The sequence below is a fragment of the Parasteatoda tepidariorum genome, chromosome X1 (genome assembly GCF_043381705.1).
Source record: "Parasteatoda tepidariorum isolate YZ-2023 chromosome X1, CAS_Ptep_4.0, whole genome shotgun sequence".
Classification (NCBI taxonomy): domain Eukaryota; kingdom Metazoa; phylum Arthropoda; class Arachnida; order Araneae; family Theridiidae; genus Parasteatoda; species Parasteatoda tepidariorum.
This window is the reverse complement of record NC_092214.1, coordinates 39,730,973-39,743,508: the sequence shown is the minus strand read 5'-3', so window position 1 is coordinate 39,743,508 and position 12,536 is coordinate 39,730,973. Positions and strand designations below refer to the sequence as shown.

The window sequence follows — 12,536 nt, the reverse complement described above, 5'->3', positions numbered from 1 at the left end:
CTATTATTACGAAATCTTTAAACCGGAAAATTTTATAATACTGCGCTCATTTTTAACAGTTGACTTAATATTGTTTGGAATATTCATTATATTTTAGAAAAGAACGATATCGATAATTTCTTATAGTTTTTATCATTAAATAAATAAGCTGTTATACGAAAAAAATAAGCCGGAGTCTCATATTTATCAAACAGCTATGCTGATTCGAATTTTTCATTTTTTTCTTTTATTTTTTTATTAATAAAAGCAACAGATATCCTTAGATAGAAAAATAAGACCAATATTCCTCCACGTAGTCCCTTCATCTTACTATTACCCCTCTACCCTTCCAAACATCCATCGTAGTAATCTAGACATGGCCATCCAGGCGAAAATCCAAACCCTGCCTTATCGGTTAACCCATCATGCGCTGATGGATTCAGTTCACAATGTAATCTGTACTCCGGAAAAGGATTTTCAATGGGTAACGAACAGCGCTGCTTTAGCAAGTCACTCAAGTTACCGATAACGCTTGTATTTTGTTACGTCTTTAGCAGATTTGTTTCTCTCTTGGAATTCTCGAGCAGGTCTTTAAAGTCTTATTTGAAACGTATTCTTTCGAAAATACGATATTTTGGTGTTTAAGAAAAATGGCCATAAGCATGCCAATCAAGCATAACTCTAAGATTATTCCTTCTCAGAAATGGCTAAAATGATTGGATTTAAAATGCTTAGGACACAGTCAAAGTTTCCGTTTTTTTTCGAGACCAGGTGAATTTGTTAGAATCTGAAATAAATTTAGTGTCTTTCAAAAGTATGAAATAGTTTACAAAAATGCTTTCAGTTTTGCTTTTCAAAGTGTAAAGGAATTCGAGGAATTTTGAAATTCATATAATTGGATTATTTTCAATTTTTTTTTTAAAAATACTTAGACAGAAAAATAGCATGGTAACAGTAGATAGTAAAATAAAATGGAATTCCCATTTGAAAATTTCAATGAAGTAAAGTAAAATGTGGACACTTATAAGATAAAGGTAAGATTAAATATCTAAATTAAATTTGTAATAAAATGATATATGTATAATTTATAAATATTACTTAAGTTTATGCTAAAAAGTATATCATAATGAAAAGTTGATAATATATAAATCAAAATTTTAAAACATTATAAGTTGGACTATAGCTAGACAAATTTAAAAAAAAGTTAATAAAACTCAATACAATTCAATATAGCATCTTACCTAATGTACATCATTGTTGTATCTGAAAAACATGCTTTCTGAAATTACATCAATATTGTCCATTATTAAAAAAAAATAATACAGATATGTGGGAGGATCAAAAATTGTACTCTAAAATTTGTCTAAGCAATATGTATAAAAAATTACAAAAGTGAAACATAAAATCAATGCATTATAAATAATGGAAGGAGAGAAAAAACGCATGTTATTCAAAACGAAGCAATTTACACGTAGAGCATTTGGCCAAAATAGAAAAAAGAAAGATGAAAAATGACATGTCTGATTAGAAAGCAATAGTTTAAAGTGCAAAAATGTATCAGTAACAATGTCGTTATAGAAATAATTTTGAATGATACTAAATTACAAAGGGTTTGAAACAAGCGACAAAACAATAAAAAATTATTATACAGTTGTTCATATTAAAATTTTAGCAGTTCTAATGATATATTAAACAAAAACAACATTATTAATCAAATAAAATAAAAACTTAACTACAAAATGAAACTAAGAAAAATAAACTGACTCTATTTCTATGTAAAGGTCATTATTAAAATAGTGCGCCAACTCCACTTATTGACAAGAATGGAATCAGTTTCGTTTCAATTTCATTCGTTTTCTCCTTTCTTATTTAGGAACTAGAAAATAACCACTCTGTAAAAAATACTGGATAAAATTACGAAAAAGTACCAGCTCTCTGGAATCCGAACGTGTTACGGAACAAAAAATCTTATATACTGTAATTTTTATTGTTACACTCTAAAAACTGTACCTCTTAAATAAAAGGCACAAGCTAAATGTACCCTTTATTTTCTCGCGTTAGAGGCACATAACTAATGTGNATCACTTTACTTAAATAAATATCACCGCAAAACTTGAAGTATAATAATTTACGGTAAAAATGGATTTATGGTAAATTGGGTTTTAAGGATGATTGTCCCATGTCTGTACTTTATAACGTAATTTGATTCAAAATATTTTACAGTGTATCTCATTTCTGGTATTAAACAGGAAGCACTACAAAACAGACGAGATGGGAAAAGAAACAATACATTCCTTATACTTTAAAGTTTAATATCTTAAAAAGGAACAAATATGAAGTTATCCTCTAACTCAAGGACTTTTGAGAGAAAATTCTGAGGCTAAGATAAAAATTATTTTGAAAAATATCTTCATTTATATGATACTACTTGTTAAAATTTAAAAGAAAAGTTTGCTACGACCATGTACTTAAAATGGCATGGAATCATAAGTCTCAAGAAAACCGTCAGGTTCATTTTCTCAGTAAAGATTTATAAATATTTTTTTTTCTGATTTACTCTCATAGTCAAGCCAAGTATATTGACTTCTGACAGTTAGAGAATGACAAAATTTTAAAACGAATGGTGGAAAGGATTCTGTCTTGTCTTTAACGTAGGTAGATTACTTCGAAAAATCAGAAATCATATTTTTTTAAAAACTGTTTATTATTAAATATTTTTTAGCATATTTAAGTTAAATGTATGTTCAGTACAGTTCAGTACATTACATAACGAGGATTTTGAAATTTCTTTCCTTTTTTGTTGCGGTATGAATTAACTTTGGGATTGTTTTTAAACTGGAAAAGACTATAAATGTACAAATCACAATATTTCAACATTCTTCCTAAAAAATATTATTTGAAGTAAAAAACAAATTAAAAACTAAGCTTCATTGTTTTAAAAATGTTAAAATTTTAAAGACATTTCAAATGCAATGCGAAACTATATATTCTACAAAAATAAAAATTTGTGTTAGATTACTAGAAAATATATCCACTCATAATAATTATGACAAAATTAAAATCTAAATCATTAAATTATGGAAAAATGATTTTTTTAAAAACCAAAATAGATTTTTTCCTTCTGCAGGTTCCAAAAATCTACTTCCGATTTGAACTTGAAAATTAAAAGTCAAAGAAGAAGGATACATAAGATCAATTTAGAATGAATTTTGTCAAAAATAATAATTTTCTTGATTATTTTTTACATTTTTAGAAATGTCTCTGAAATGCGATTGATTTTAATGTCACGCTTTGTTTAAACTAAACTCAGCCGTGCGACAGCCCATACAGGGCCAAAGTCTACTGTGCCCATCTCAGTTTTCTTGACCTTGGGCTCTGGGGTGCAGAAGCAGATGTTCCTGTTAGGCGGTCAGCCGAACGCAGAACCCCCAGTGTTTAGTTCCCAAGCATGCTTGGTACTCATTTATCGACCCACAGGCTGAGTCAACCTTGCCCGGCCCGAGGATCGAACCAGGGACCTGTGGCACGACAGCGCGAAGCGCTACCGCTCAGCCACCGGACGTCGCTTTTTTTACTATTGTTATTAGAACGTAATGGTATATCCTCCATATAATTCCAGAATCGTAGTTTTTATTGCATTTTTTACGTACTTCATGTCGTACGTACTTTGTTCTCATCATATTATAAATTATTACGTAACGTTACACTAGCATTAACGTTAGAGTGGTATTTCTCGATTATGTTAAGTAAGTGTTATATTTCATTGACTTAAAAGGATTTACCTTTACTAACGCAGTTTACCTTTCAAAGTTGGCTAAAAAGAAGTCTACTGTATTTTATATCTTAATACTTTATTCATTTTAATATACTTTAAACAGAAATACTGCGTTTCTATTTTGATCAAATCGAACCAGTCTACTGTATTTAATCGAACCAGGGACCTGTGGCACGACAGCGCGAAGCGCTACCGCTCAGCCGCCGGGCGTCGCTTTGTTTACTATTGTTATTAAAACGTAATGGTATATCTTCCATATAATTCCAGAATCATAGTTTTTATTGCATTATTTACGTACTTCACGTCGTACGTACTTTGTTCTTTTACGTACTTTGTTCTGATTATATTATAAACTATTGCGTAACGTTACACTAGCATTAACGTTAGAGTGGTATTTCTCGATTATGTTAAGTAAGTATTATTATATTTCATTGACTTAAAAGGATTTACTTTTACTCAGTTTACCTTTTAAAGTTGCCTAAAAGGAAGTCTACTGTATTTTATATCTCAATATTTTATTCATTTTAATATACTTTAAACAGAAATACTGCGTTTTTATTTTAATCAAAGATTATATAGAGATTAGTTTTAAGAGGAATGATCAATCATAAATTTGGGATTTGTTTTTCACAAAACATGTTGACAACATTGAGCATTTTTTTTTCTATTTTCATTTTTAAATAAATCCTCAGCTCCACCATCAATCATTTAGGGTTTTGTTATCACAGAGGCGTAATTGTGACCAAAAAATAAGCAGCCTTCCGTAAAGTGTTTCAAAGTTTTAAAATGCTGTTTAAAATTTTTCATCAATTCCGTGAATGGGTATTGTTTATTCTCTCAAATCTTTGGAAGTTGATAAGAAAATAAGAGCATTTCTGGCGAATATAAAAACATTTAAGGGAAGCAGCTCTTGGAAATGAAAGGAATAAAACACACTAATCTCAGGGGACAGAAAAAAATCGACTTCGACGTAAAAAAAACAAAAAAGAAAAACATGTAGAGCTTCATTCGGCTAAAAAAATATATGTGTGTACCTTTTTTTTAAATCGCGTTTATTTGAAAGCCAAGAAAAAGAGATTTACATAACGAAGTTTACAGCTAAAACAAATATACAAATTGTCGGTTTGCTCAAAAACTGTTTTTTCCCTTTTATCCGCTTTTGTACATTTTTTCTATCTACTAAAATAGGGAAAAACAGGCACGAACTCACAGGAGTTTTGTTAGAGTATCTCATCGAATTCCTCCTAAAAATGTTAAAATGTTTTCATTTTAGTTTCAAAAGAAAAAAACAATCATGTCAATTTTTCTCCAGGTTGAGGAGAGTGAAGTAAATTTCAAGAAAGGGTTTTGAAATGGTTTCAAATTCTGGTAATAATCTTATAAAAACGTGCTTAAAAATTTTTCAAAGTATTTACTGTCAAAGAATTAGTTTATGGTACAATTTATTTAGTAAATCGGTCTAAGCTAAATACGCTCTTTTATTACAAGCTATATTTATGAGTAAACAAGTTTTTAATTAATATGAAATTCAAGTTATAGTTTTCTGGAATGCAAGATAAATAATTTTGCATTTCGAACAAATAACATGAACACTTAACCTACAATCGCATTACTTTAAATAACGTAATAATCTATAGAGTTAAAGCTTTAAAGTCTTTTAAACATTTTAACTTTGTTGGCTTGATTTAAATCATGATTTAAAACATGATATAAATCAAGTGTTTTTTTTTTAAATCATTAATTTAAATCACTTGAATATATATATATTTTAAAAATGAGTAGTTTCAATTTAAAAATATTTTCTTACTATAAATTTTATAAATATACCTTTTCAGGTCTGGTTTTTAAAATTTTTTCATTCATAATGAAGGATTTTTACAATTAAATGGTGTATTTTAAAATTTATTAAACGTATAGCTAGTGTACACCAATAATGAAAGAAGATTTGCTCGACCCTGAGTAACTTGAAATAATTTTTTTTTATTCAGAAATATTTTCTGATCTAAACTAATTTATTCCTCATTAATGATTTATTTAGTATACATTTAATTCATTCTTTTTATCAATATCATTAATTCATAATTATTCTTTTTGGAAATTGAAAATTTGTTAGTGATGACAATCGACCACTCACAATAAAAAAGTGTTTTTGCGTTTCCTCTTTTGCAACACTAGTTAAGAAGCCTTGAATTAGTCTCACTGCCTTTTTTGTCAAATCACATACTAATTCACCATGTTGAAGATATGTCTCAGCTTTTTGGCACTTGGGACCATTAGCCAGTCAGCGTGAATTACTATGCTGAGAAACGAGTATTAAGTTTCAAGCCCAATGAGTTATAATAGTTTATACGTTGATTAAGAATAGGAAAAATTGGATCGCCTCTTTCTTTTTTAGTATTAAGGTGGCAAAAATCAGAGCTTTGTTTGAGTAATCACCTGCCTTACGGGAACAAAATATGTTTGAAAATAGCGAGAATACGGTGCTTTCTTCGGTTAAGGTACCGTTCCATGGCTTTCATAGCTGCATTTAAAACTAAAAGATCATGCTTGCGACATTTCTTCAAGTCATGCCATTATTTAAGATCATTATGAAAAAAATCAGCCGTAATGAATAAAGAGAGCTAGCTTTTGACGGAGATAAGCGCATTAAATTTATATAATGCTTCTAATTTACTGACCAGGTCTGTATCATATCCTGTTTGAGCTCTGAGAAACTATATATCATTGTTCATCTCTCTTGTAATTATATTTTATTATTCTCCATTTTTTTCTCAATATTTTAGCTTATTTTATGAGTTCTATATACTTGCAGCTTATGCGCAGTTACTAAAACTTATTAATTTCCTTCGTTTTTCTCTTTGTTTTTATGGTTATATACATATATATATATATATAATTTTATTTTTGATTTTTTGATTTTTTTTTTTTTTTGCATTTTTTTTGTTAAAAAATTTTCACACAAAACATGACTTCTATGAAAGAATTAGTGGAAGGATATTACTAAAACACTGTGATAATTTTGTACACGGAATATTTTTGGAATGAAGCCATGATTTGATTCTAATGCTCATGAAAATATATGTAGCCAAAAGAGCAAACAAAGAAATTGATCAATAAATAATTAAAACTGTAAATAAAAAATGTGACTACGCGTAAAAAAATTTTAGTTTTCCTCAACACCAAAAATGGGGGCAACGATACACAAATATTTTTTTTACAATCTAGATCCGATGTAAATATAAATAACTCTTTCCGTAGAACCGTTAAAGGTAAAAAAAAAGAATAAATCTTCAAAACTTTTGGATTTGCCGATATAATCTTAAGCTTATTTCTGGAGAATCAACGCAGATATTATAATGAATAACTTTGTAGAAGACGTTAGCACTAGGTTTAATTTTATGTACTAGTAAAGAGAAATCGTATTTAAGATTTAATGTTTTGACATAAATCAGAATATCTCTCCAATTTTAATACAGATTGCAAGAATATTAGCTAAGATGTTAAGCTTCCAAAAGATCAATACCTCTGGGATATTTAATATTTATGTAGATTTCAGAAGCTTATTAAATATTTACTAACTTAAATAATTGCCTGAAGTCTAATATATTTTACTCCAGTTAGTGAAAATGATGTTGCTATTGAAAGTAGAATATATATATATANTGTATATATATATATATATATATATATTGGTCAATTTTATTATCGGTTTTTATTAATAATCGTCGTTTATTAATATTAATAACCGGTAAGTTGGCTAAAGTAATTCTTCTTATAGAATTAATCACATTTACCACTTATTATGAATAACTACCTATAAAGTTTAGTCTATGTAATTGTTTGCAGCACATTAGACTAAAAATTTCTTATACGGATGAGTAATTGAAATTTCCTACTCTAACAACTAAATTATGTTAGTTTACTTTGGGTGCATTCACCCGTTCTTTGTGTGCGTTGATCATTTATTGCACGGATACTTCAGCTAAATGGTTCTGGTTCTTTATACGTTCTTTAAGGCACTTAACTTCAAAATAAAAGACATCTTTGAAGATTACACCTTGCAATGCATACAAAAATAGAGGCGCTCGCTTAACTATATATATCTCTATATATATACATACATTTTGCCAAATTAATCCCGTTGAAAATAGAAAGTGTTTATTATTAATAATTAACGGTTATTACTATTAATAGCCAGATTTATTACATTAATAAATGTACTTTAATATATGTACATACCCAAAAAAGGTTTCAAGTGACTTAATAAAATATATTTAATTTTTAAGGGATAGTAGAAAGAGGTGGTAATTTTCCGCCAAATAGAACGAACTACCGTAACAGGAAGCTGTTAAGTAAAAAGAAATCGCTAGGTACGACAAGATGTGATATGAAAAGTTTCGCACCTTAAATAACTTTAGATTCATCAGTTTCGTTTTTATGTTCTCAGATGCAATAGATTCCGGAAATAAGTCAACATATGTCAATTATCAAAATAAAGCATAGTTTTTCTCTGTTAAACAGAAGCGCCGACACTGTTTTCTAGCTGAAACTTTCTAATTCGGACATGAAACGTGTCTTCATTTTTGTTTACCAACCTTTTTCCACATGTAAAACTTTTGCCCTTTAATTATGTGGTCTAAAATGTATGGTCTGAACAAAAATTTAACGGGAAGTAGAATTTCAAAATTTAGTAATGAATCTCATAATGACTTTGACTTTTTTGATTCTCTTTCTCTTCGGTAAAATTTTGATGTGTGTAGTCCTGATAATAGTTAAAGTCATTCCTTACCCAGAGAAAAATTCTGATTAAATTACAGTACTGTAATTTTATCAGATTTCTGGAAACAAAAGAAGCAACATAATTCTGGTTAAAAAAACTATATTGTAATTAAACCATTAATTTGGTAAGTTTTGTGTTCATATGACTTACCGAAATCATTGGTTTTCAAAATTATAGTGTGTACCACACATTTAATAAAAAATAAGTAAATTCAACCTAATAAATGGCTTTTATGACATGCTCTAATGCAGTGGTTCCCAACCTTTTGTGGACCATCGCCCCCCTCTTGGAGTTGGCTGACACATATCGCCCCTTTCTCTTTTTGCTCAAAAAACCATTCATTGTTGCTTGTGAGCAACCAAACACCGAAAATATGCTATGTTATTTGTTAAATTGTAATGCAAATAAGGAGCCACATTTATCCTGTCGTTTTTATTAATTAAAAAAAATTTTACATCTATTTTTTTTTAAAAAAGAAATGATATTTAAAACGTAATAATCAAAACAAAAGTACATTTTTTTAAATTCATACTTTAATAATCAAGAAAAAGTTAAAACGTTAACAACTAAAATTTGGAAAAATATGAAGAGGGAGAAAGTATATTTTTACCACTTCAATGACTGCCCTGTGCTTGATGTATTTCAAGTTAAAACTTGAATGTCAGGTTTTATGCTCGTCAGATTTAAACGCGGGTCTCCNTTTTAGTTTTTAACTATCATAATTATTTGTCTTACCAGAACCATAGGTTTCATACATATTTTCTATTTCAATCTCAAATGGCTTTTATTATTAATATTATTAGCAAGTTTTCTCTTTTGAGTACTCGTCACCCTCTGATCGCCCCCCTAAGGATTATCGCCCCCTTGAGAAGCTCTATCGCCCCCTTTGGGGCGATCGCCCCCAGGTTGGGAACCACTGCTCTAATGTATCATGATTAGCGAAGTTCTATTAAGGTATCATAATAACCAAGTTTTACCTCATATATCACATATTATTAAAGCCATATTTTATTGCTAGTGACACTAAAATCATTACCAAAGTGCTTCGCTAAAAATTACCTAGTTGTTTTGGTGTTCCCTTACAGCCAGAAACACGATAAATTTTACCATATTCTTTTAATTTTGACCACTCCTTTTCTTCTAAGTGTACTTTTGCCGTATTCTCTTTTCCATTTTCTCTCTATTCTTATATTCGTCATTAAACGATCTTAGAAATTTCTCAGAAAAGACGTTTGAATAATAATTTATGCAATTGTTATTTTACCAAACTCAAACAAAACAGCCAAATTACCATAAATAATATAGCATTTGAACTGTTTACTGTGACAAAATCGTTTATAAACTGCTTTCATCAAGCACGGTTAAACAACCGAAATTTTATCGCACCATCTAGACCCACCTAATGAAGCCACTTAGTTTCCTGCAAATGGGTACATGCTATAGCCACCAAGGCTAATCTGTCAATCTCATGACTGACGGAACTGGGGTTCAAGTCCCAGCGTTGTCCTCCTTTCCTTTCCACACAAGAAGAGTTTCCAGTGTCCTGCGTTTACCAATTTGTGACCCTGGGCTATCAGAATACGATACTCTTAATCACGCATAGAGGGAAGCACAATAAATCTGCTAAAGTATCTCCAATGGCCAGTTACATGCTTTTTTACAGTTTTGAAACAATGCTAGTTGTAAATGGTTTAAGTACCCTATAGTTTCTTTTCATGTTTTGTTAACCATACAAACTGTAAACGGTTTCGAAATCGTAACGAATGACAGACTGCTACTGGTTATTTTGCAGTCTTTTTTTCCTTGTTTTACTGCAGATAAAATTGTTTCCTTTGTCCAAACCTAAAAATTTATGGGTAAAGAATATATATTGTACTAATGCTCTTCGTTTCTTGTTTTTAAACATAATATATTTCATTTTAGCTATTCGCTCTGCGTCGTTTAATGCAAGGTGACGAGCGCAATCCTAAAGCTCCTCTAGCAGATAACTTTAGACCCACTTTGGCACTTAATCAGAGATCTATCAGGACCAACATTGATTTTAGACGAAATCCAGTAAGTAATATTTTGTAATTGTTTTCAAAAAATTTTTCTAAATGACTAAACTTATAGTAATGCGTATTATAATTATATCATTTATATTTTAATAAATACAATTATTGGTAAATCTCTCAGCTATTATTTAACTCATGGAATTTGTATTGGTAAGGTATTTTTTTATTTTTTAGTTTATTTTTTTAAACATAGATAATAAATTATTCGAATCTTGTGTTCCAAATACAGCTCTAAAGAAACGTAAAATACGGTAAATAGTTTTAAAATTTATTGAAATTAATTTTAAAATAACACATTAAAAAATGAAAAATATTTGTATGATGAAATATTTTTGCTATCAATTATCTTTTACGAAAGATAAAGTTTTATTATATTTATTATAATATTTAAAAGTTATTTAAAGTTTTTCTTAATTATAAAGTCTTATGTTATTTTTGTAAGTTTCTGAATTAGTCTATGATTTTAGATTTAGCTCATAAATACAACTCTAAGGGCCGAATAATCCTCCGTCGAGGTATAGGCATCACACTTGCCTTGTCCTCGACTGACGGGGCACTAGAAAATTTTGAAGTTGAAATGCTTTTCTTCAGTTGAAATAATCAAAAATAATTTTAAATAACTATTAATTTCTATAAGGTAGGTGAAAAGTACTATTGTTTTTGATGGATTGGATTAATTAAAGCAGAATTGAGCTGGATAGTTGAAGTTGCAGTAAAACAAGCTTTCACCCTTCCTCAACCATATCGACTCTCCCATTTGAATGAGGCATGCTCATAGTGTGTTTCCATATGCCTATTTTTGGATAGCGACATTTACCACAAGTATCTTATCTCTACAGATAATAAAATGTATATTAACAAAATATATATTTTAGATACAAATTTACGAAATTTTTTTTTAAAGAAATTTCCTTTCAAACATACCATATGGCTAAGGTGTATCGCAATAAAATGCCATACAAATTTTTATGGTTACCATAGGCTTATGGTGCCTTGGAATATGAATGCCATACAAATTTATTTGGTAGCTATATACATATGATCTATTGCTATATAAATGCCATATAAAATTCTATGGTCCTCATTGCCTTCCGGAATCTTGCCATATAAATCTCTATGGTAACCATAGGTTACGATAGATTGCTTTAAGTGTGTTTGTGGCAAATGTTTTTTAAAGAGCTGCACTCCCTAATTCGTGACCCTGAGCCACTAGAATACGATACACTCATTCACACAACGATATTAGTAAATTAAAGCAGCTAAACTATTTCCAATGTTAAGTGAATTTTCTTTTTTTTTCAGTTTTGAAATCATGTTAGTAGTACATTTTTTTTAAAAAAACGTATAGTTCTGTATTCACGGTTTTTTAACCCAACTAGTTGTAAACGGTTTTAAAACCGCAAAGGTAAAACATGTTCTTATCGTAAACTTTACTGTTAATTGGATGCACAGACTGTTGTTGGTTATTTTACCATAGTTTTAGAATGAAGACTCAAATAGTGTATGTTCATTTCTGATGAAAGAAGAAAAATTATAATAGTTATCAGAAAGAACTATTTCAATTGTTTACTATTGAAAGAAATATGTTTATTCATTTTCCTTACGAAATATGTATAACATTTTAACGTGAATAATAATGATGCCTTAAAATAGTTAATAAAAGTTTATTTTGAAAAGGATTTATTAGAACGTATACATATTTAACGAAGTTTTTGCTAATTTCCGAAATACTTTTAAAATTTAATACTACTTTTAAGACGCTTTGCACGCTTTTCTCAAATCTAATTGCTTTAGAGGAAATATTTTCATTTTGTCACAAACAATGGACACGTTTTTACTCATTAATTCTTATTTGTGTTCAGCGAATTTCTTACAAATATCTTATGTAAAAACCTGTGTGTAAAAGAAACTGTTCATTTACTTTGTTTAAGATAGCCTTTTTGATTAG

General features: G+C 29.2%; 1 protein-coding gene across 2 annotated transcripts in view; it reads left to right on the top strand.

The window, feature by feature from the left end:
• The window catches only part of LOC107451042 (carbonic anhydrase-related protein 10-like), a 277,509-nt gene that overhangs the window by 243,256 nt on the left and 21,717 nt on the right, over positions 1-12,536 (top strand). For both annotated transcript variants that reach the window (XM_071187499.1, XM_071187498.1), the window contains exon 9: positions 10,458-10,589. In XM_071187499.1, the coding sequence (XP_071043600.1) occupies positions 10,458-10,589 (132 nt within the window). The remainder of the gene's footprint in view (positions 1-10,457; positions 10,590-12,536) is intronic.